Source organism: Pelobates fuscus, chromosome 1 (assembly GCF_036172605.1).
Source record: "Pelobates fuscus isolate aPelFus1 chromosome 1, aPelFus1.pri, whole genome shotgun sequence".
NCBI lineage: Eukaryota > Metazoa > Chordata > Amphibia > Anura > Pelobatidae > Pelobates > Pelobates fuscus.
Genome location: NC_086317.1, coordinates 202,251,716 through 202,277,953, shown reverse-complemented (window position 1 = coordinate 202,277,953; position 26,238 = coordinate 202,251,716). Strand labels below are relative to the sequence as shown.

Here is a 26,238-nt window from a genome sequence, read left to right as displayed (position 1 = left end):
TGGCTTGTAGTTACTGGCCTACTGACAACCCTAGAGGTCTTTAGCTGTCAGTATTAGTTATATTCTTATTTTATTCTTTATTTTGCAGTATAAATCTTTTGAAAATATAATAAACTTTGAATTTAATTTTTTTTTTTATGTTCTCATAGAGTTTACAATCAACTGCTTGATTAGTAACATTTCAATAAATTAGAAAAACACTATAAGGAAACAATGGTTTAGGGAGTCCTGGTTTGCATGTGGAGGATATCTGATAAATTATGCAGTATCAGAAAAAAAAAAATTTAATGGCAAAAGCCATTTTTTTTTTTGATACTCTTCTTGCGATGCACAGTTTTTTTTTTTAAAAAGTAGAGTTCTCTCCCCCCCCCCCCCCCCCCCACCCCCAACAAGAAGAGAAATGAGCAGGCGAGGAAGAGAGTGAAAGGAACACTATAGTCACCTAAATTACTTTAGCTAAATAAAGCAGTTTTAGTGTATAGATCATTACCCTGCAATTTTACTGCTCAATTCACTGTCATTTAGGAGTTAAATCACTTTGTTTCTGTTTATGCAACCCTAGCCACACCTCCCCTGGCTATGATTGACAGAGCCTGCATGAAAAAAAAAAACTGGTTTCACTTTCAAACAGATGTAATTTACCTTAAATAATTGTATCTCACTCTCTAAATTGAACTTTAATCACATACACAAGGCTCTTGCAGGGTCTAGCAAGCTATTAACATAGCAGGGGATAAGAACATCTTAATTAAACAGAACTTGCAATAAAGAAAGCCTAAATAGGGCTCTCTTTACAGGAAGTGTTTATGGAAAGCTGTGCAAGTCACATGCAGGCAGGTGTGACTAGGGTTCATAAACAAAGGGATTTAACTCCTAAATGGCAGAGGATTGAGCAGTGAGGCTGCAGGGGAATGTTCTATACACCAAAACTGCTTCATTAAGCTAAAGTTGTTCAGGTGACTATAGTGTCCCTTTAAGATATATTGTTGATGGGCATTGAGAGACAGTCTGAAAGCAGTGAAGCAAGAGATTGGTAAAAGGAGGAAAGACTGCATGATCAAAAGCGTCTTTTGTGAGAAAGGGGATTACTATCATATAAACATTTTAATTTTCTCTTTTAAAGCATTTCATAAAAAAAGTTTCATCTTGAAGTTTGACTTTACCTTCCACCAATCTCTCTACAGGCCTGATGATGACGATGATGATGAAGTTAGCCTGGAGGATGATAGCTTGTCTCCGGAGCACCCAGATCATGCCCCAAGAGTGTATATTGGTGATGTCCCTTCGGTGACTGTTATACCAAGCTACATACCATCATGTGTCCAAGAGGAGGATGAGGAAGATAATGTCAGTGACAGTGACTCTGAAGGACCAATCCTGTACAAAGAAGAGGATGATGACGATGATGAGGAGGAAGAAACAAGTGAGTGAGAGCGGAATATTCAGTTTCTTTTGTCACATTTTACAAGAAGGCCTTTGCTGTTTTTCCTTCCTTAAAAGAGAACCCAGTTATAATGCAATGCATCAGCTTGCTCCTCCCTCTCTAGGCCCCTCCTGGAGTATGAATTACGTTCTTCCTCCCAGGTGGCTTTGTGAAAGTTTGTCTAAAGCAACAGTTCCCAAACTGTGTACCAGTGGCTCCGTGAGATATTTTCCTCGTGCTATGCTTAAATGATAACATTGCGAACTGTGCCTCCCTCTCCCCCTCAGAAATCTCCCTCTCCGGCCCGCTAGCCATGTAATGCCGGCAGGTGAGGAAGAGAGAGAGAGAGCCCCCGGGGGAGCTCTAACCTGCAGTTCGCCGGGTTCTCCTCTCGCGAGCTCCGAGCGTTGCTGCCGCTACTGTGGCAACGCTTCAAATCTCGCAAGAGTGAACTCTAGCCTGAGCTGCAGCCTTGAGTTCACTCTCACCATTAGGACCCCCAGGGCTTGCCCACCAGACCACCAGGGATTGTCTTGACTGTCCCCCTGTCACGAACCCCACTCTTGGAGTAGTTGTGGTGGTGAAAGGTTAAAGTTCACTATTTGTCTGCACTAGACCGGAAATAATGACAAAATCCCCCTTTAACACCACCCACATTTTAACATAATATAACTATTACTATTTTAACGCTGCCACCACCAAGACCATTTATAAATGGGGTGCCTTGGTCCACAAGGTAAATCAATAATAAAAACCCACCAAATATTACTTATCACAATACCTTTTGTATTTGCTAAAAACTAATTAGTCTCTTTAGGTAACGTGATTCTTAACTAGACAAAGGCAGAACTTAATAAATGTTTATTATGAGCAAAAAATAGCCATAGTGCATACAAAAATATAGATGATAAGCCTATTTACACTAACAAAAGGATAAAATAACAGAAGTACTAATTACTGCCCAGGGGGTCTTTGGCAAGGAAGGATGATGGTGACTCACTCAAAATTAGATCTTGGCCCCAAGCAAGTACACCAACACCCCTCCAAACCATTGGATCTATACCCTGTGGATTATCCAGTCTTGCCCATGGGTGGAGTTAAGGCGTGCCTATAGAAATAAGTGACCACCTCCTTTGTTACAGATCAACGCCAATACAAATCGAAACATTTGGCTCTATCTTCTCTTCTGTACCTGCCACAGAAATAATTGCATCTACAAATTTTATTATTTTCCCATTCCATAGACATGTCGATTCATTGGGACGGACATCACAATTCCTTCCCCTATGGTCCAGTCAGGCCACTCATGTTTGGGCTTATTTAGAAGATGCCGCTTGTCACATTCCAAATATAACAAAAATGAGGCTTAATTATTATTGTGTATGGTAAATATGAATGTTTCTCTTTGGATATAATACTGGAACAAGGCTAATGGCTATTAGGATATCAAGAGATTGCCTCATCAATTACAAGGTACATGCCAAATGGATGAAGAGACATTCAGACTTTTTCCAAGTGTAGAACCTCACACCTTGCAGAGCCTTGATTAATTCAAATCCATATGGTAAAATCATTTTCACATCCCTGTGTCATTCAAATTACCCAGTCTGTCATCTGACCTCAGTGGGGAGGTCCCCCCCCGTACACACAAACACACACACTCACTGCCACTTCCTTCATTCTTAAATAGTTTGACTACTTACTCTGGGAGGGCACTACGGCACTACTGGCACCATAACCACTACAAAGTGCTGTGCTGGTTATTGTGCCTGGATTGTTTCTTTAAATCTACCAGTGCCCCTCCCATGATTAGGTTCTGGATTTGTGCTTAAACTGCAAGCATTTCTGCCGAACAGGAGCACAGTTTATCCCGCTGCGCTGTACATATATTCAACATAGAAAAAGGCTTTGACTTGGGGCGCTTTGGAAAAATATTGAAATATTAAGCGCGCCTTGAACCTAAAACTTTTTTGAACCACTGGTCTAACGTGAGATTATTACTATTTTTATTTTTATTTCCTTTTATTTTTTTTTTTTAATTCTTTATTTTTATCGTGCTTTGAGTAATTAACACATAAGCTCATGGTGCCCCAATAGCATTCCCCGAGCGTAATTTACAGGCATAGACAGTAGGAGCATTGAGATTTTTGGCACATTTTAAAATGGAGCTTAGATCAGGACGTTGGTAAATACGAGTTACATTTGCATGAGTTACGATTACCAGAAGTTAATTAACATGTCTGACTTAGGTTAATAGCATTGTACAGCACCCTAACCATCTAATAAGTTGCTTGGGTGTACATACATTTTTATACAGTAAGTATCTTAGCTAGGGCTATTAGTCAGACTAAGTATAACAAGATGCAGTAGCATAAAGTAGCGTAAAATAGAGTACTATAGAGTAGAGTACCACCAGGCAGATCGTGGCGCATTGGGTCATCCCCTGCGAGTGTCAGGGCGCTAGAGACCGCTGTGCATTGCATGTTTGGCTGTGACATTATTAGGATATAAGTCCCTCCATGTAGCTGTGTATGCCGCCAGAGTGTCCCTTGGTGAGGCTGCCTGCGGTGAGTTCTGCGGTTTGTGCCTTTCGTGTCGCTTACTGTGTGGGAGTTTAATAGTAGGCATCCTCTTCTTAGGTATGGGGATACACCCCGCAGGTCTCTCCAAGTCCACTGGGTCCTGTTGAAATACTGCTGGGCACAATATCCGTAGGTCTATGTGGTCGTGTGACCCAGTCGTGGGGTGATTGCAGGTCTTGTGCCGATCAGATCACCTTGTCCGGTGCGGTACGACATGGCTGTTACAGGGGGACAGCTTTTCAGGGCCTGCCTCAGGCGATGGTCTGCGGTCTTGGAAGTAGGAGGCTGGGGTAAGGAGCTCCTAGTTGGCGCGGTCTGTGCGGCTCTTCTCTAGTGGCCTGTGTGGCAGTTATCGCACATTCGGCCATTTTGTGGAGGCCGCGTGGCGGTCGTTGGCGGCTGGTGCCGAGCTGCCCAGGAGCGCCTTGTGGGTGTTTGCCCGCCTGGTGGGGACCGGGATAACCCCCACCGGTCCAAAGGGGGGGGTGTAACGGGGCCAGGAGGGCTCCAGTTGCGTTGTGGTTCACTGCAGCCGGGATGGAGAGCGAGGCAGCGGCCGTCTATTCCACTCCCCTCCCAGGTAGGCCTCAGTCCCCAATCCCCTGAGCATCTCACCAGGACCCAGATCCACCCGATTTCAGGTGCTCTAGCTGCACTGGGACACTACAGGAACTTGTGCCACGGTTTTCCAGGGTGTTTCAGGCTGAGTTTAGTGGGTATTTGCCCAATATTGGCTGAATTCTCCAGGAGCTGTGGTGACTTGCAGCCTGCTAGCATGGCCGCCTGGCCCCGCCCCCTTATTTCCTTTTATTAACCTACCTGCTAAGTCCTAGTCTGTTTAATTTTTTTCACCGTACCATGTGCATACAAGGCCAATGAAACACAGTTGGCCTCTGAACAGAAAGTGCAGCAGTAATTTATATAAAAAAAATATACTTTCACAATTCTCCAATACTCTAGAATTTAATACTTTTTCATTACTACCAATTTCCAGCCTAAAAATAAATCAACTTTATACAATATTGCCACTATATGGCTCAATCAATGCCTGAGGAAAACAAGAGGCTGGCCGTGTTTACCTGTGCTCTGCTGGGCAATATACAGAGTCAACTACTTTCCCAGGTCGTCATTAAAGCCTGTGGCAGACAGCTGGGCTTGAGCCCCAAATAGGGGGAGTGGGGGGTGTGTGTCCTGTGTTGATGGTGCCTGAGGGCACTTCAGGTAAATGCTAGATTATGTGTCCCACCTGGCCATGCTTTTCTTGCTATGTCAACCCAGGGTTTAAAGGAAGTGACCATTGAAGCTTTACCTTGCTATTACTCTAATTTCCCCAGTCTGTGAATTGAACATTGTTATTGTGTACTCTTTGAAAATGCACACCATTCCTGTAGCAAACTCTGTTTTGTGCCTGCCACTCTATTCATTTGTTCTGAGGTCTGCATAGAGGAGACAAAGCTTTTTGCCACTCACTTGAGTTTTTCCAAATTAGTTAAAATAAAAAATGTTGTGTGAAGCAATGGCTACTTGTTTAAAAAGCCATTAGCAAACGCAGACCCAAGCAGGTGTTTCACAGCTGATTGGTGCTGTAAATTTTCTTAAGATCACTCACTGCTGCTGCTTGTTCTGTCTTAGCAGGACTCATAATCCTAGGTTTCAAAGCAAACAGGAAGTTGTTTGTTCTGATTTCCACCTGCTCTTGCTGATGAGTGCTAACCATAGTTTATTTATGTCCCCCCCAACATAAGGTCCAGAGGAATCTGTAGCTGTGTAGTCCCAGATTAAATTGTTTGATTTCAAGTAGTTTTGGCGATATTAGCGGGACCAACCTAAACTCGCTCTGGAAATCCGGCCTGGCCACTTACTCCTGGTATTCCTGGTCATTTTGTACCCTCTATTTCTCCACTTTACCCGTGACCTAGAAGGGTGCTTTTTGAATGGAAGCTTGTATCACATGGACTTAACCATCACTCCCTTGAGCCCCAAAGGAGCTCCCATTTTCCAAGGAGACAGGTCGCCAGGTAAATTACCTAGGGTTGACCATGGCTGTGTGGAACTCTTTACGGCCAAGGTTGTTGTAGCAGTAGGGTGAAACTTTGTGGCGTTTGGAAATGTTTCATGGATCCAAGCAGTGTTTTCCCAAATGGGCGCTCAGATCTGCCATTTAAAATGATGTATAACGTGGGGATATCTTAATGCTTAATGCATGTTTTAAGGGTATTTGTGTTTGCACTCTCGATAGTAGGTAAACTAATTATCTCCCGGATATAAATTCCATTATCTCCCAGACAGACACCTGGGCGGGCGGGGTTATGAGTTTCTGAATAGAGACTGCATGCTGGGGATCTGGGTATAAATGTGTTCTTTGGCTGAAATAAGAGTTATTGTATCCTTCATCAAGTCTCGACTGATGTTTGGTTATGAGGAAGTTATAATCACAGCTTTACTACAGGTTTTGGGAGAATCTACAATGGAGGTACCACTCTGGGTACAGGCGCCCCATTACGTCTCTCTGCATTGTGTGCAGGTTGTACTGACTATTTGGCTTCCCTTTGTTGTCCCATTGCCACCCAAGTCTGGTTCCATGGGAGCTCTAGTTGGGAAGCTTGCTTTTTGGGGGTGAAGGTTTTAGGGCTGCTTCTGGTAATATAGAAATCTTTCCAGGTCTATACAAAGACTGCCATTGCTGACCTATACCTACTGTGTCAACATACCTATGTTGTGTATAACCCCAACTATCTTGCCTTCCTCACCTTTCAGAGTCTGGTTCTACCTCTGACTCTTACACCTTTTAAGTTCAAGAACATGCAATCCCATAGGTGCTGTGCACTCTTAAGGTGATCAAAGATGCTACATAGAAAGGGGGCGAGACAAACAAGGGACTGCTTTGGATCTTTCCCCTAAATTTGCTAAAATGTTTGCTCTCACTGATGAAACACCGATTGTTCAGGCCACTATCCCTGAGTTTGATGGCACTTTCCTCCAAAAGGTATCCTAGTCTTTTTACTCAAGAACCTCACCAATAAGAAATTGGAGGAGTTCTTTATATAGAAACATAGAATGTGACGGCAGTGTCATCTAGTGCCATCTAGTCTACCCAATTTACGAAATATGTTAATTAGTCCCTGGCCTTATCTTATAGTTGGGATAGCCTTATGCCTATCCCATGTATGCTTAAACTCCTTTACTGTGTTAACCTCTACCATGCATCCACTACCCTCTCAGTAAAGTAATGTAATACTTCCTGATATTATTCTTAAACCTTTGCCCCTCCAAATTAAATGTAGTCTTGTTGTTGTAAAAAAAAATCAACAGCACCTGGAGATTAAACCCGGGGCCTCATACATGCAAAGCATGCACTCTACCACTGAGCTACATCCCCATGACTTTAGACTATCCTTTTTATGTCCCAGTCATGCTTTTTCCTGTGCCTCACCTGCACTTGGCTTCAGGCTCTGCCTTCGCATTTGGCGGAGGATTGCATGGAGGTTTTGGGCTTTGTAACCACATCTGTATCCTTGAGCACCATTCAGATATTGTATTTCTGCCACCTGGTGTTGACTTCTGGATTACAGAATACCTCGGTCACCAAGCCTTTCCTTGCGAGGGAGTGGAGACTTCACCCTGAGATGTTTCCCAGAGACATACCTAATTTTTTCTTTTAAATAGGGGTTATTCAATGGTGAAGTTTCCAGAAAGTGTTGGTTCCCCTTTAATTCTATATACTTTCCCAATACCTGTCATTACCATTTTATTTACCCCTCTTTATTAAATTGACACCTATGGGTGAAAGAGGGGAAAAACTGATCGCTATTGGAAAAATAATTATTGGTAAGAGGTAGATATAACATAGATACTGTATTTTGTGATTAATTGTAGCTAGTTACACTAGCTGCTTTAGTTGCAAGACCAGCAAGTAATTTACAGTACATTTATTCTTTGCTTTGCTTTATGGTTGATGAATACCAAAATTAATATAAAATAAATCCTTAAGTAGTGAACTCTGTTACCTTGCATAGCTCCATATCCAATTAGCACAGCTCTGTCTGATAGTGAAATAGTTGTACCGTGATATTTGCCAGTATTGCTTTTTCAAGGGCAAGATTGAAAAAGAAATGTAAATGTGTAATACATTGGGGAAAATGTTTAAACCATGTTAAAATGTACAGTATTTTGTGTAATTAATATATATTTGTTTGTTCTCTTAGGCTCCCTTGCTAACAAAGTAAAGAGGAAAGATACTCTGGCAATGAAGTTGAGTGGAAGGTCAGGTTCTCAGGAGTCCAGCACAGAGATACCTCATCGAAGCAGAGAAGAATGGACTCAGATCCGGGAGCAAATTGGTTCTCAGCTGAACCGGAGATTAAGCCAGAGACCTACTGCTGAGGAACTGGAGCAGAGGAACATTCTGATACGTGAGTGTAAAATCTGAGTGTTCATGAGGGGGAAGAGGAGTTGAGGTGATGGGCGCACTGTGGGAATTGTTAGGCGAGATGGAAAGCGCATTAATGAAGATAATGGCTGGTGCATTTGTGAAAGAAATGATGGTGAGATGGCAGGCGCGTTAGTGATTGAAATGGGAGGTGCCTTAATGAGAGGAGAGATGGATGGAGCCTTAGTAAATGAAATGGGAGGTGAGATGGCAGGCGCCTTGGTGAGAAAAATGGGAGGTGAGAAGGCAGGCGCCTTGAGGGAAATGGGAGGTGAGAAGGCAGGCGCCTTGAGGGAAATGGGAGGTGAGAAGTCAGGCGCCTTGGTGAGGGGAATGGGAGGTGAGAAGGCAGGCGCCTTGGTGAGGGGAATGGGAGGTGAGAAGGCAGGCGCCTTGGTGAGGGGAATGGGAGGTGAGAAGGCAGGCGCCTTGCTGAGGGGAATGGCAGGTGAGAAGGCAGGCGCCTTGGTGAGGGGAATGGGAGGTGAGAAGGCAGGCGCCTTGGTGAGGGGAATGGGAGGTGAGAAGGCAGGCGCCTTGGTGAGGGGAATGGGAGGTGAGAAGGCAGGCGCCTTGGTGAGGGGAATGGGAGGTGAGAAGGCAGGCGCCTTGGTGAGGGGAATGGGAGGTGAGAAGGCAGGCGCCTTGGTGAGGGGAATGGGAGGTGAGAAGTCAGGCGCCTTGGTGAGGGGAATGGGAGGTGAGAAGGCAGGCGCCTTGGTGAGGGGAATGGGAGGTGAGAAGGCAGGCGCCTTGGTGAGGGGAATGGGAGGTGAGAAGGCAGGCGCCTTGGTGAGGGGAATGGGAGGTGAGACGGCAGGCGCCTTGGTGAGGGGAATGGGAGGTGAGACGGCAGGCGCCTTGGTGAGGGGAATGGGAGGTGAGACGGCAGGCGCCTTGGTGAGGGGAATGGGAGGTGAGACGGCAGGCGCCTTGGTGAGGGGAATGGGAGGTGAGACGGCAGGCGCCTTGGTGAGGGGAATGGGAGGTGAGATATTTCTCCATTTTCACATATGTTCTCTGACAGGAAAGGGACTTGGCTGAGAACGATGCATGACAGGGATTTAGATTGAATCATTCTGATCCAAAATGTAGATAAATCCTGCATCCTAGATTTCTACATTTTAATCTATATTTCAGACCTCACAAACGCATAGGTGCATTGGTGACAGAAATGGGAGGTACCGGTAAGTGTATAGAGGCATTAAATCGATACCATAGGAGACCAAACGAGATTATAGGGGTATTAGTGAGTGAAAGATAAAATTACAATTTAAATTGCAGAGGTGGAAAATAGGCATTTGTCCATTAGAATGGCCTGATGTGACAAGAAATTGCAATCACTAATAGAAAACATCATAGAATGGAGTGTAACAATATGTGTAACTTTGACAAATCTCTAGACAACTGTGTATCTGGTTCTTTGCAGAAAATGAAGCTGATCGTCTGGCAGAGAAACGAGAGATTAAAAGACGTCTGACACGCAAGGTATGTCTACTGCTTTTGCGATTTTGTGTACAAAACCATGAATCTTACACAGTAAATTCCTGCATTTTCTCATTCCAGTATTTTGTGGGGTATGTTCTTAACCAATATGAGTAGATATAGGCACCGTAGTTTATTTATTTTTTTTAGGACAGGGCTTAAAACATCAGACTCTTACTATTCGTGTTAATTACATGATTAAAAGTTGCTGTTTTTTGGTTTTGTTTACATTTTTTTTTATATATCCTTTACAGCTGTCAAATATTTGACACTTCTAAAGTAGCCTTAGAAATGAAAGAAAACAAATGTTTTCTTCTTTTGCCGGAACATGTTTTACTGATAGCACATGGTTAGGGAAAACCGAGCAACTCTATAGGGTTTATTTGCTAAGGTGAGAATTCAAACTGAAATTTTTGGTCAAAATAGCAGAACTGGGCAAATTCTCCGTCCGTTCTGCCTCTAGTACTGTCGTGGCCTTCTGTTTGAAATCACTTTGAATTTCTACTTTACTAAATAACTCAGGCTGTGTACTTTTTTTGTTCGTAGAAACCTAAAATACAGAATATTTGATGATATAGAATGTATTCTCACAATTTTAATATTTTGACCTAAAATTGTATCCAAGTTATGATCCGGGTATTTTACCATTTGGATGTATAAGTATTTATTCGCCAATTTAAATGAAAGAAATTACTAGCAGAGTTTGGAAGTTGGCATCTCTTGGATTCTGCTTTGTTTTGTTAGCTCAGGTAGGACCTAATGTGATGTGGCAACCCTCATTATGGAGGGTTTATCTGTTGGCAGTTGAACATTATGACCTCGTAGTGCAAAGATGTCTTATTGTGTTTTTTTTCTGTTTTTTTTTTTTTTAAATGAACAGCCTGGTTACTGCATCCTCTAAGGTGCAGCATTATTTGGTTAACACCAGGCAATACTATGTTTGTTACACCATAAGTACTTCACTTACTTATGTCATGGCTTCTAGTTTAAACTATTATTTAAATAGTATAATTTATAATTATACAATTAAAAAAACACGACAAGCACCATCACCATTACGCCTTGCAGAACCGACTGTTTGTCTGTGTTAATTTTAATGCTAGTAAAGCATAGAAGAATATTCCATGTCACTTTAGAAATATAATACTGAATTGTTACCGCACTCATAAATTGATGCCAAAAAATAGAAAATGTTTTAATTTCATAAATGTCTCATCGCTCAAAACATGATGATAAATAATTGGTGTTATGTATTACATGATTTTGGCTATAGGTCCTTACTTAAAAAAAACAAAAAAATTATGAACATGACTAAATCCCCATGTACAAAAATTCATGCAAAAAAGTGTATAATTCATGCAAAAAAAATCTACAAAAGGACTACGATACAGGAGCAAACATACATATGTGCCACTTGAGACATCCTAATAGGCCTGCACCTCCTTCCCAGAAACCATAGTCCTAATCCGTTGATCCAATTTCTTATTGTATAAGTAGTTATTGGAGGTGACCTATTGGCAGAACTGTTATAGACAGGAGAGTGCCAACACACAGACTAAATATGTCCCTTTAGAAATAGTTGCTGTTTAAATGGAGGAAATAATATTTATTGTTAAATAACAATTTTATAGATTTCCCTCCTTATTGTCTTGAAACTTTTATTCTTTTCCCTTGATAATCTTTGCCAGCGCAGCAGAACCTTCTCGTTTAATTTGTTTTAGAATTGTAGTCAAGAAAAACTGCAATCGAATTAGCCATGTAAAAAAAAGTAATCCTGCATAACTGAAAATGTAAGCAAGGCCAACTTTCTGTAGATCTTTTTTCCTTCCTAGTGTGTAGTACTTGTAGTGCCTTGGAACATGTCTTGTAGCCCTCTTTGCTAAATGGATTCCATTAATCCTTAAAATAAATTAAAGGAACACTTCAGACACAACTACTACTTCAACTCACTCAGTGATGTATTTATCGCAAGGCTGACAAGGCATTCTCCAGGGGGCGGCAAAAAAAAAAACGCCACCAAATGCCCAGGCAAATACCACGTCAGCCTTGTTTTATGGGGGCTCAAGAGCTGGCCGGAGCGCTGAACTGTGAGCTCACTCTGCTCCCTTGCGTGCACTGCAGTGATGCCGGGAGCCGGAATATGACGTCACTCCGTCTCCCAGCATCACTCTGCGGTGTGCGAGGGAGCTGAGCAGAGAGATCACGGCTCACTTGCTACCAGCTTAGCACGCCCACCCGCCTGTCTTCCTGCATGCCTTCCAGCCCAGAAGCCCTCAGGTAAAAAAAAAAAAATCCACCAGCTCTCCCAAAGGTAGGGAGGCTGGGTGGATTTATATTAAATTTGAAAGGAAAAAATAAATAAATTTGTGAATGTTGGGGGGAAATGTGTGTCTGTCAGTCAGTCCTTTAATGTGTGGGTGTATATCTGTGAGATTGCGTGTCTCTCTCTGTGAATGTGTGCATATCGGTCAGTGTGTGTCTGTCACTCACCCACAGGCACACACACACTCTCTCACTATCAGTGAGTGAGTTTGTCAGTGTGTCTGTCAGATTGTGTCAAATCAGTGAGTGTGTGTATGTCAGTGTTTCTGTGAGTGTGTGTCTGTAAATCAGTGTGTTAGTCTTGTCTGTGTGTCTGTGAGTGAGTGTGTCTGTCAGGTGTGGGTTCAATGGGAAGGGGTGGGGGCAAACTCAAATTAGGGGATGCCCAAGTTGCGTTATGCAGAGGGCAGCACACATCTAAAATACACCACTGAACTCACTGTAGTTATAGTGACAGGGGTGCCCTGGCAAAAAAATACAACGGTCATACGAATACTTTTTTAGGAAGTAGTCGGTTCAAGATTGAGCATACACTGTAAATATACTGAATAGGTGGCGGTGGAGACCTAATGCACATGCGGGGCAATTTGGATTTCCCCATAGAAAAGCATTAATCAGTGCTTTCCTAAGGGTATTCTGGTGATGCTGGAAGTCCTCATGCATAGCGTGAGGACGATCAAAAGTAGTCTAAGCTCCTAGAAGTCCCTCTAGTGTCTAGAGAAGGAGTTAACCCCAGCAGGTAATTATTGCATTTTCTCAAACTACAGTAATTACCACTGTAGAGTTAAAGGAACATGTATTCCTGACCCTATAGTGCAAAACCCACCATAAAGGTACCCCCCCTAAAAGCATGAAAAACTCACCTTATTTTCAGCGCCTTGCAGGTTCGCCAGCACTGGCCCTGCCCCCTTGGTGACATCAGAATTGCCAATTATTTGAACTAAAGAATTATAAAACTTAATGGCAAAATGTGCAAAAATTGTATATGGATGGAGACATGACAAACCGATAGCATTTATTAACAAATGGGAAAAAGAACTACAGGAGAACAATGGATAAAATCCCTAAATAAACTTTATAAAAATATACACTGTCTAAATCTTCTAGAAACCCAGTTTAAACTATCAAAAAGCTGGTACTTAACACCTAAACGCCTAAAGAGAATCTTCCCAGAACTACCAGACAGATGCTGGAAATGCAGTACTGCTGAAGGCAATATGATCCATAGTTGGTGGCAGTGCACACTCATAAATACATTCTGGAAAGAAGTACCGTATATACTCGAGTATAAGCAGAGTTTTTCAGCCCATTTTTTGGGCTGAAAAACCCCAACTCGGCTTATACTCGAGTCAAGGTCTGTATTATGGCAATTTGCATTGCCATAATACAGACTGGGGGAGAGGGGGGCTGGCAGAGCTGTAACTTACCTTTCCTGCAGCTCCTGTCAGCTCTCTCCTCCTCTGCGCCGTCCGGTCAGCACCTCGGTCAGCTCCCAGTGTAAATCTCGCGAGAGCCGCGGCTCTCGCGAGACTTACAGTGTAAGCTGACAGAAGAGCTGACCGGACGGCGCAGAGGAGGAGAGAGCTGACAGGAGCTGCTGGAAAGGTAAGTTACAGCTCTGCCAGCCCCCCTCTCCCCCCCACTGAACTGCCACTGGACCACCAGGGAAGGAGAGCCCCCCTCCCTGCCATATATCAAGCAGGGAAGGGGGACGAAAAAAATAATATATAAATAAAATAAAATAATAATAAATAATAATAATAAAAAAAAATTAATAATAACAAAAAAAAGGGGTATAAGGACCACTATGGGAGGGGGGTATAAGGACCACTATGAGAGGGATGGGGTGGGTAAAGGACCACTATGGGAGGGAGGGGGGTATAAGGACCACTATGGGAGGGGGGGGATAAGGACCACTATGGGAGGGAGGGGGGGGGGATAAGGACCACTATGGGAGGGAGGGGGGTATAAGGACCACTATGGGAGGGAGGGGGGGGATAAGGACCACTATTGGAGGGAGGGGGGTATAAGGACCACTATGGGAGGGAGGGGGGGTATAAGGACCACTATGGGAGGGAGGGGGGGTATAAGGACCACTATGGGAGGGAGGGGGGGTATGGACCACTATGGGAGGGATGGGGGGGGGGATAAGGAACACTATGGGAGGGAGAAGGGGGATAAGGACCACTATGAGAGGGAGGGGGTGGGATAAGGACCACTAGGGGAGGGAAGGGTAAGGACCACTAGGGGAGGGGTGAGTCAGGACCACTGGGGGGGGGGGGGGGGGGGTGAAGGAACACGGGGGTGGGGAGGTAAGGACCACTGAGGGAGGAGGAGGGGAAGTCAGGACATATGGGGGGGGAGGGGGCGGCAATTTTTTTTTTGCCTACGGCGGCAAATATCCTTGCACCGGCCCTGCACACACTGCATTCACACACACACACACTGCATTCATGCACACACACACTGCATTCATTATACACACACTGTAAATAAATATTCAATGAATATATTTTTTTTAGGATCTAATTTTATTTAGAAATTTACCAGTAGCTGCTGCATTTCCCACCCTAGTCTTATACTCGAGTCAATAAGTTTTCCCAGTTTTTTGGGATAAAATTAGGGGCCTCGGCTTATATTCGGGTCGGCTTATACTCGAGTATATACGGTAATCAAGATAATATATCAAATAATGGAAAAATAATTACCATGTAGGCCTGAAGTGGTTTTACTAAACTTGCATTGGCCAGAAATGACACAAAAAAACATCAATGGTGTCATTACATATAATTACGGCAGCCAAATTACTTATTGCAAGAAACTGGAAAACAGAGAGAATTCCAAATATCAACGAATTGATAAAACAAGTAACATAGCAAGCAAGAATGGAAGCAGGCATACTAGTAAACTTGGGAAACAGATACAGAGGACTGAGACACATGGATAAATAGACTGGATGATTTACTAGGCTGACGTTGTTCCACATAGTGACCTGACTCTTCTACCTCAGATAAAGAGGAAAAAAATAAAATAAAAAGAGGGTAATACATCCCTGACCCGGGCAGGCAGACGGACAGACAAATAGAGTATCAACACATAGAAATCAAACAAGATATATAGGCTCTCGTACTCTCCGAGAACTAAACGTGTATGGTGGATAGACCAGAAATCAATACTAAGAAATTCACAGAAATAGGAGGGGACCCGGGTGGGAGGGATGGGTATATTAACAAATCAGCAATATATTAATGATGACATTGCACCAAAGCCCATTTCACACAAGTAATGCAAACGTATGCCGGGCAGGTAAAAGTCGGAAATTGAAAAAAAAAAAATAAGGGGGGAACATTCTTCAAGGGGTGGGGCTAAACACCCTTTTAGCCAATCAGCACCTCCTCATAGAGATGCATTGCAACAATGCGTCTCTATGAGGAAAATTCAGGGTCCCCATGCAGAGCGTGGGGACACGGAATGGCAGTGCTGCCTACTGTGCAGCACTGAGCCAGGAAGCACCTCCAGTGGCCATCTCAGGAGTGGCCACTTGGAGGTGTCCCTAGGGGCAATGTAAACCCTACATTTTCTCTGAAAAGGCAGTGTTTGCATGAAAATGCCTGAAGGCAATGGTTATTTTCACCAGAGCAACTACATTAAGCTGTAGTTGTTCTGGTGACTATAGTGTCCCTATAGTAGACAGTATTTTTTGCCCAAAAGAATTCAGCTTGACAACTTAATTTGTAACCTCTTGGATTTAGATTGAGACATGACCATAATTTAAGTGGTTTTGTGCCCCCCCCCCCCCCCCATTATTTAATTTAAACAATACTTTTGCATGTTTTAATTTAGTTACATAACTTCTTTAGAATGATTAGTGTGCTTGTCTACACCGTTCCTGAAAAGAGATTGCCAGACATTTGCAATGCATGATTAGTTCTAATGGAGATCGATTGTAGCATTACACTTTCAATTTCTCACTTTGACCATCCTTTTTTTTTTATCCTGCAGCTAAGTCAGAGACCCACAGTGGCAGAGTTGTTAGAAAGGAAGATTCTTCGTTTTAATGAGTATGTGGAAGTAACGGATGCTCACGATTATGACCGGAGAGCAGATAAACCTTGGACCAAACTGACTCCTGCTGACAAGGTAAATGTCAATCCTAAAAATACCAAGCCACCTTTCACGGTTACTAGTCTGTGCCGCTATTTTGCTACAAAAAAAAGTAGTGCTCTTCACTTAATTTGTCATAAATATAAAGAGAAAAGAGCATTTATCATATTCTCTACCACATCACAGTTTATATCACTGGTTGGCCGAAGACAAAATACTGCTACAAAATGTGCTTAGCTAATATATTAAAAATGTTAAGTCACATTTTATAAACCCCTTAGTGACCAGACTGCTTTTTAATTTTCTTACCGTTAAGGACCAGGGCATTTTTTACATTTCTCTTACTCATTTACTGTAGCCACACATATTCTATACAGTTTTTCTCCGCCATTAAATGGTCTTTCTAAAGATACCATTATTTTCATCATATCCTATAATTTACTATAAAAAATGTTTATGAAATATGATGAAATTGTTTGGAAAAAACACTTTTTCGAATTTTGACCCCCAAAATCTGTTACGCATCTACAACCGCCAAAATATTTTTTGGAAAGTTATAGCGCTATAAGTACAAGTAGGACATTGCGTTTTCAAAATATATATTTCTAAAATGTATCAATGACATTGTAACACTGTTATCGGTCATAAATCTCAGAGTCTCACCTCACATGTACATATTTTTTTTTAACGTAGACAGCTCAGGGTATTCAACATAGGGTATGTCCAGTCTTTTTTTTTTTTTAATTCTTTATTTTGGTTGTGCATAAGGAGAACAGTAAGCACTGGTGCGCCACAACAGCGACATCAGAGTATAGGTATAAACATTTGCTTTACAGGTTGTGGTCATCAATAGTCAGTAAGATTGCAACATTATAAAATTTCGATTAGCTGAGGCATTGAGTTGTACGGCATTATACAGTATTGTTAGATACACGTCTAGCGCAATGAGTCAGCGTCAGAGGTGTCGCAATAAAATGTATACGTTTGTTGTATGGTTTGTCTGGGTGGTGCCACGTTGTGAACTGGCTCAATTTAGGCTGTGTTCTCTGGGGGTTATTCTGAGCCTATTGTGGGTGAGATATGGCCGCCCTAAGTGCAGTCCATCAGTCATAGCTCCAACTCGCTAGGGTACACGTTTAAGGTCAATCACTAGCAGCTGTGTTACGCTGTAATCCCCCAGTTAGTCCCCCCTGTGAGCTCCTGTGGGAGTCAACGTGAAAACCTAACTTAGAGGAAGAATATCAAAAGCCCACAGATATCGTACCTTAGGGGTAAACATGGAGAAGTCGTTAGCAGCCATTTCGTCGCTGTTAGCTGTGAATATGTGGTCAGCGTGGTGGGTAGCACGTCTGTGCAGGGGACTTAGAGGACAGGGACCATTAGGTCATCTTGCTAGACAGTCATGTTCAATTAGTGAAGCTTAGGGTGCCCCCTGTGTAAGAAGATTGTCTTTGGCAATTTGGGCGATTTTTAAAGCAAATAATGTGTAACAGGGTAATTAACAGTAGTGCCCGCGTTACAGGGGAGTGAGCTGTGTGAGAGGGTAACACATTCTGCCAACCTGCGGGACTGGCCTGCAAGGAAAGATGGGTCTCATACTCGGAACTAGCATACGTAGCAGGCTGCCCGCGTTGACATGGGTCATAGGCATTAAGTGCCATAGGAGTATGCACTGGCGCTAGCTGAGGGTATGGTCACATCTGTCTCGTGATGTGTATGTGGCCCTGAGTGGCCTGGTTACGCTAACTGTCAGTACCTAAAGCAGAAGGCAACGGTTTGTACTAATTAAGGTATGGGAGAAAACAGTGGATTAACATAAACATCTGAAATTAATACTATACTTTGTGCAGAACACGTCAACTTCAATGTTTTCATTTTGTTTAGTTCCAGTAATCAATGGGAGGTAGCATGTTGGGTTGCTTTTGCCCCCTCCAAGTGTAGAATGGCAGGCAGCGAGCTCAGCCGGTTGCAGGCTGTGACAGGCCCAATGTCTCTATGTCGTGATCGCTGCGTATGCCTCCGGTATGGAGCTCTGGGGGACGAATGGGACGCTTCTATCCGGGTCCCATGTATGAGTGCGGTTGGGGGGGCTGTGGTTGCTCGTGTTGACAGGCCCCGTCGGGGTCAGCAGTTTGTGGGGTAAGTGCAGAAGCTGGAGGAAGGCCGGAGCGGCTCGGATGTCCTGGATGTTGTGAGTCCGTACCCCGTGTGACTGTTAGTGTCCTGGAGGTTCGCCACCTGTAATCCACTTTGTAGGCACGGAGGATCAGGTGAGTGGCTTTAGCGGTCTGCGCCATGCTAGGGTGCTACTGGACAGATCCGAAAAGAGCGAAATGTCCATGTTTTCGAATCGGAGGGGGGTCTTGGTTCGGAAGGCTGATAAAATCGTCGCTTTGTGTCCGCTGTTGTTGAGGTTCAGGATGATGTCTCTTGTGGCATTATTAGGCGCGTTTGTTGGTTTGGGGATTCTGAATATCCCTTCTGGGGTGATCGTTGCGCACTTTCCCTGTGGTAATATAGCGAGTAACATGCGCTCGATCAATTTGGGTAGTTCGGCCTCGGCAATGTCTTCGCGGACTCCCCTTACTTTTATGTTGGATGCCCTCCTGGCATCTTCAAGTGCTGCGAGGCGATGTTCAAGTTGCCGATTTTGTTGTTCCAGGCCATGTACCGTGTGTTGTAAGACGGTGACGTCCTGGGCTTGGGACAGTGAAGAGCCCTCCAGTTGGGAGATGCGGCCTGTCAGGCCCTGCAGATCTGCTCGGAGCGCTGTGACTTCCTTGTGAAAGCTATGCTTAAAGTCCGCCATGAACTCCTTCATGACCGCTACAGTGGGCAGTTCTGCTTCAGCCTCTTTACCACAGCGTTGTGCCTTCCGTGGTGGGTCTGGAGGCCGTTGATATCCCCCTTCTTCCGCATCGGAAAAGTCCGAGCACCCGCCGTGTTGGGCTGCCATGTTGGCTTCAGAGGTACTGCGTGCCTGCATCCACATCTCCCCTATTGTTAGACCCGGGGTGGGTCTGTGTGGCACTGTTTTCTTCCCCTTTCTCCCCATTGAGCCTTGGAGTGTTTGCTGGTAAATAAGAGTAAGTATTGGGGGGTGTTTTGCTCGTTTTTCACCGTTTGGGGCTCGGAGCTCCCTTAGCATGCGTCCAGTCACTTCAGCGTTCAGGCTCCGCCCCCTGTCCAGTCTTTTTTTTAAGTAGCCACTTAGTCACAAACACTGGACAAAGTTATTTGTTTGTGTGCTAAAAATGCAAAAAACTATTTTGAACTCTAACTTTGGCCAGTGATTGTGATTAAGTGGCTACTAAAAAAAAGACTGAACATACCCGATTTGCAATACCTTGGGTTGTCTTTTGCAAATGGTATGCCATCATGGGGGTACCGTATATACTCGAGTATAAGCCGATCCGAATATAAGCCGAGGCCCCTAATTTTACCCCAAAAAACTGGGAAAAATGATTGACTCGAGTATAAGACTAGGGTGGGAAATGCAGCAGCTACTGGAAAATTTCAAAAATAAAAATAGATACCAATAAAATTACAATAATTGAGGCATCAGTAGGTTAAAGGTTTTTGAATATTTATTTCAAAGAAAAACAATATGGTATCAACAATAACTTTAACAGTACAAAAACCAACTAAAGCTAAAACAGCTAAAAGAGTTAAAATCCTTCAAAACTGGATTCCTCATCGTCTGTATGTCCAAACAGAGCTTCAACTGTAGCTGGTGTGAGGTTATCAGCGTAGACATTGTCATCATCACTGAGTTCGCAGTCATCACCATCACTGCTGTCCTCATACAAAGCGCTGTCTTCACTGCCATCCATAGCATTACTAATGCCACATTTCTTGAAGGCGCGTTGCACCATGTCCTCTGGAATCTCTTCCCATGCATCACGAACCCATGTTGCTATCAATTCTATGTCGGGCTTCATCAGATTTCCAACTTTTGTCAGTCGGGGTTGACCAGATGACATCCATTCATGCCACCTCTTTCGCACACGGTCTTTGAAAGGTTTATTTAAACACACATCTAGGGGCTGCAATACAGATGTAAGCCCACCTGGAATAACGGCCAAAGTAACTTGAGATGACTTTGCCAATTTTTTTATGTCATCAGATGTGTGGGCTCTGAACATATCCCAAACTAGCAATGATGGTTTTTTCTTTAAGGCTGCTCCTGGTCGTCCGTTCCAAATTTCTTCCAGCCATTTTTTTGTTCCGTCTTCATCCATCCAGCCTTTAACATGTGCGCGCACTGTAATTCGTGGTGGGAATTTGACCTTTTTAGGCAAGGTCTTTCTTTTAAAAATAATGACAGGCCGTAGCTTAGTTCCATTAGCCAAACATGACAGAACAACTGTGAAATGGTTTTTTTCATTTCCTGTGGTTCTGAGTAAAATAGTTTTTTCTCCCAAACTTGCCACAGTTCTGTTGCTTGGAAGATCAAAGGTCATAGGTGTTTCATCCATATTCCCAATATCTCCCAGGTCATAGTTATGGATCCTTCTTTGTTTTATGATGAATGAATGGAATGACATCACTTTTTCATCAAGGTCTTTTGGCAACTTCTGGGAAATCTTTGTTCTTTGCCGCAAACATAGGGCAAACCTATTCATGAAGCGGGTACACCATCCTGCTGATGCAACAAAATTTTCAATGCCCGGTGCTTTTAATTTGTCATCTTTAGCCATTTGAAGGGCACGTAAGCGAATTCCCATGCGTGTTACGCAGTAACCATTTTGACGACACTCCATAACCCATTTATTCAATTCAGTTTCTAGAGCCCCATATGAAGTCGTTAAACCACGTTGAGCTTTTTTTGCCTTTGGAATCTTTTCCAAGTCAGCTTTCATTTTCCGCCAATCCCTCACTTGTTTTTCGCCAACACAAAATTCCCTACTTGCAATACTGTTATTGCTTTCTTCTGCTCTTGACACAACCTTGAGCTTGAAACCAGCTTCGTATGACCTGCGTTTTTGTTTTGGTCCGGGATTAGAAGTACTGGGATCCATTCCTAACAGGATAAAAAAAAAGACTTTGAAAAAGAATGCCAACTATGTTTGCATAGAGCAGCCTGTGTTGGGACTCATACTATACACGCAGTGTTACTGCATGCGCTGCGTTACGGCCGGCGTGCAGGAGAAAAGAAGAGCGGTGATATCAACAGTCATTGGACCACCCACAGAGGCTGTAGAGGATGAGTGGGAGACACTGGAGAACACCCACACTGCACCGGAGAACCGGTAAGTGGGACCAGTGGCCCCTCCGTCCCTCCTTCTTACCCCCCCGACAGACAATAACACACACACATACAGAGACACACACACATACAAAGACACATACATACAGGTACACATACAAAGACACACACATACAGGCACACATACAAAGACACATACAGACAGATCGACACAGTCAGACACACACAAGCCATACATACAAAGGCACACATACAAACAGACAGGCACACATACATATTACAGACAGACAGACACATACATACAAACACACACACACTCTCACACACACACACACACACACTTAATATTAAATATACCGTAGATAATATTTAAGTCACCCTCCTGTTGCCTACCTTTTAGGTGCAAAAGGGTGACTCAGGTTGATGGGAGTCTGACTCCAATTTCTGACTCCCTGTATATAATGCAGTGTGTGCATTATATATACACACACACACACACACTCTGCATTATATACAGAGTGTGTGTGTATATAATGCACACACTCTGCATTAAATACAGGGAGTCAGAAAAGGGAGTCAGACTCCCATCAATCTGAGTCACCCTCTTGCACCTAAAATGCAGAGTGTGTGTATATATAATGCACACACTCTACATTATATACAGACATTTGAATTTTATGTGCAAGAGGGTGACTCAGATTGATGGGAGTCTGACTCCCCTTTCTGACTCCCTGTATTTAATGCAGAGTGTGTGCATTATATACACACACACTCTGCATTAACTACAGGGAGTTAGAAAAGGGAGTCAGACTCCCATCAATCTGGGCATTTATTTGTTTATTTATTTTTATAATTAAATATTTTACAGTGTTTTTTTTGTTGTTGTTGTTCCCCCCTCCCTACTTCATACTTGGCCAGGGAGGGGGGGCTGTCCGGGGGGAGGGGGGGCTGTCCGGGGGGAGGGGGGGCTGTCCGGGGGGCAGGGGGGCTGTCCGGGGGGCGGGGGGGCTGTCCGGGGGGAGGGGAGGCTGTGCAGGGGAAGGGCACTTACTGCCGGTGGAAATCTCGCGGTCTGCTCCCAGTGTAAATCTCGCGGCCCGCGTGTCTCGCGAGATTTACACTGGGAGCTTTGCAGAGGAGCCGCGCGGACGTGCTGGGAGCTGACCGGAGCTGCTGTAAAGGTAAGTAACAGCTTCTCCGGCCCCCAACATGTCATGGTCTGTATTATGGCAATGTAAGTTGCCATAATACAGACCTAGACTCGAGTATAAGACGAGGGGGCTTTTTGAGCACAAAAATATGTGCCAAAAAACTCGTCTTATACTCGAGTATATACGGTAATTCTCATTCCTGGGCTACCATACACTATTAAAGGCAAGATAACCAATCTGGCAAATTTCAATGTGAAAAAATGGAAAATCATGCCTTAGTTTTGACCCTGTAACTTTCAAAAACACACTAAAACCTGTACATGAGGGGTAATGTTATACTCAGGAGACTTTGCTGAACACAAATATTAGTGTTTCAAAAAAGTAAAACGTATTGCAACAATATCAGTGAAAATGCCGTTTGTGTGTGAAAAATGCAGAAAACTTCACTTTCACTGACCACATCATCGCTGTGATATGTTTTACTGTTTTGAAACACTAATATTTGTGTTCAGCAAAGTCTTCCGAGTAAAACAGAACCCCCACATGTACAGGTTTTAGGGTGTCTTGGAAAGTTACAGGGTTAAATATAGTGCTATCAAACTTTCGGCCTGGGTTGTCAGGCAGGTTTCCCATATTACAATCAATAAAATTACTTAATTGTGTAAAAATATTACATAAATATGCACATAAAATTTTTTAATATACATATTTATATATTTGAAGTCTACGTGTATATTTATGAAATTATTTATGTAATTATGTATACGTATAATATATATACACATGTACATATACATAATTACATAAATAATTTCATATATACTTTTTTTTTTAACCAGCAGAGGGACTGCCTGTTCGTTCAGACAGTCCGCCTAGCGGCAACACTATGGCTGCCTATTTCGGCCATTTGACTGCTCTTTCAGAGCGATCACCTGGCCCATGGTGTCCTATTTACCAGAGGGGGGACTGTCTGGGCTGTCAGTCCCCACAGTGGAGAAGATCGATCGCCGATCGGGTAAGTAATTTAGGATTACCTTGGCCGTCCGAGGTCCTGGGGGTGTGGGGTATTTACTTAGCAGACAGGCAGAGCATTGACGGCCCGGCTGTGAGGGGGCGTATAGCAGGATGCCTCGAGGCATCGCTGCAATACCTTTAGAGCGGCTGGAAGCGATCCCGATTGCTTCCAGTGTTCATATTTGCCGCGGAAGAACAGGGCAAATGGTTGACTTTCTCTTTTTTTGGCTGATGTGCCCTGTACGTCGGCAGTCACTAAGGGGTTAAAGCAACAGCTACAATAGAAGTTCTTACATAATTATAAGTTAAGGTCAAGAAGTCTCCTACATGTTTCTTCTGGTTTATTTCACAGGCAGCTATACGAAAGGAATTAAATGATTTCAAAAGCACGGAAATGGCTGTCCACGCTGAAAGTAAACACTACACACGGTAAATTGTGATTTTATTTTTTTTATTTATAGGTTTGCACTGTATATTGCCATTTGTTTATGATCCTCATACTTTAACACCAAAACATTACACTATATATGCTTTTGAGCCTCCTGTAGCCTAACACCGACTTTTAATTCCAGGTTCCATCGACCCTAATCTACACAACAAGAAGGGAGAAGAGGACTGTTAGGGGGCAATAGAGCACTTACCTACCTGAATCCTGTGCCAATTTCAAGCCCTACCCTGTGGTTAACTTTTCTCTTTCCTGATGCCCAAACATCTTAATGTTGAGGGGTTGAAAGACATGATTTTTGTGGTTCCATTTCTGTTTGTTTTGGAATCTAGAAATGTCTTATAACTGGAATAAGTCTCTCACTTTTAGTGTGGAGCTCCTCCAATAGACTGCTTCCTGAGATTAATAATAGTATCATTACAGTTGTGCCCTCTTAATTTTGTGCCCACTTGGTGCCTTATTGCAATTGTTTAAGGGGCTAGGCTGGCCCTGCCTCTCCTTTCTTTTTATATCCATAAATGGATCCCTCTTATTTCTCTTCAAGACAGGGACGGCTTTATTTTGCCTCTGTCTGCAGGGCTATCCAGGTTGTGTGACCTCGCTCAGGGAATGGAGGTATGGAGTGTATACATTTTTATGGTCAAACATGAGCAACGCTCATAGTATCACTGTATACCATCTTAACCACTGTGTACTGACTACTAGAGTATGGACTGTATTAAAATGCTGTAACTGTATAATGGTTTATAGCACCAGTGACCACAGTAAAGACTTTTATTTGTCTCCTCCTATGGAATTGGAATCAATCTTGTAAAAATTGTATAGGTACCATAAAATACTGACACACATAAGCACCCTGTAAGTTTGAAATAAATTATGCAGCAGCAGCATTATTCTATATCCCTATTGGGTCAAAGATAATGTGAGAGTGATATCTTTGCCCTATAAACACTTGTATTTTGGAAGTGGATTAGAAGCAGACAATAGAGTTTCAAGAACCGTTATACATGGTGTTGGTTAAGATTAAAACACTATGCCTTTAATGTAAACCTCACTGTGCTTTACTAAGGTTTATTGACCAGTACTATATATATATTAAAATCTGTAACATAAAGATCCCCCTTTGGCATTAAAGGGATAAATAACAACTGGAATTTCATGTCCGAATGTGCATGTATATAAATATATATATATATATATATATACTTTGATTTGATCAGCGTCTGTATATCAATTTTGTCTAGATCTTAATTTTAACGACAAAAATAAAAAAGTTATTTTAGGAAATTTTGTATTGTTTAATAGTTTGGTTTTTTTCCCCTCTCCTACAGGCTTAATAATTATTTTTTTTTTACTGGAAGAATACATTGCATTTTTTCCTTCAGTTATCAAAAGAATGGATACATATATCGTTTGTTAACCTTTTCACTTGCTACAGGCATAATAATTGATCTTTCGGATAGAGAAAATGAGCAAAATATCTGCCTCATATTCCCAACCTATCTCTCGTAATGAATTATAGTAAATACTGCATTAATAACCTCTCAATACTTGACCGAGATGGTATAGCAAACCAATAATCACCTTTCTCGTATAGACCGAAACGCCAATATTTCTCCCTCACCAGTGGCAGCTTTACACTCGGGTATAGTGCTTCCGCCATACACTCCTTTATTACAACAATGTTTTCGGCCATATTTATGTATTAAGATCTAATGTATGTACTGAGATAAAATTATTAATGATTTATAGACTGTAAGCTCGTTTGAGCAGGGTCCTCTTCAACCTATCGTTCCTGTAAGTTTTCTTGTCCTATTTATAGTTAAATCGCCCCTCTCATAATATTGTAAAGTGCTACGGAATCTGTTGGCACTATATAATTGCCAGCAATAATACAAGATAGAAAATTGGCACAATAATTATAATTAATCGATGTGATTATATATTTTAGTGGCAACGATGTAAAGGCAGCGGCCCAAAAGGAACTCTGATTGCATAAATCCCCAAACCAAATAATGTGGTCTTGTGGTTTTATGTGGTTTTATGTGGTAATAATGTGGTTTTAAAAGAATAC

At 42.8% G+C, this 26,238-nt stretch overlaps 1 protein-coding gene across 7 annotated transcripts in view; it reads left to right on the top strand.

The window, feature by feature from the left end:
- The window catches only part of PHACTR4 (phosphatase and actin regulator 4), a 73,589-nt gene extending 48,637 nt beyond the window's left edge, over window positions 1–24,952 (top strand). For all 7 annotated transcript variants that reach the window (XM_063453652.1, XM_063453644.1, XM_063453698.1 and 4 more), the window contains 6 exons: window positions 1,185–1,423; window positions 8,211–8,417; window positions 9,864–9,922; window positions 16,244–16,381; window positions 24,072–24,148; window positions 24,292–24,952. In XM_063453652.1, coding sequence (XP_063309722.1) covers window positions 1,185–1,423; window positions 8,211–8,417; window positions 9,864–9,922; window positions 16,244–16,381; window positions 24,072–24,148; window positions 24,292–24,307 — 736 coding nt within the window. In that variant the 3' untranslated portion in view covers window positions 24,308–24,952. The remainder of the gene's footprint in view (window positions 1–1,184; window positions 1,424–8,210; window positions 8,418–9,863; window positions 9,923–16,243; window positions 16,382–24,071; window positions 24,149–24,291) is intronic.
- The last annotated feature ends 1,286 nt before the right edge of the window (window positions 24,953–26,238 follow it).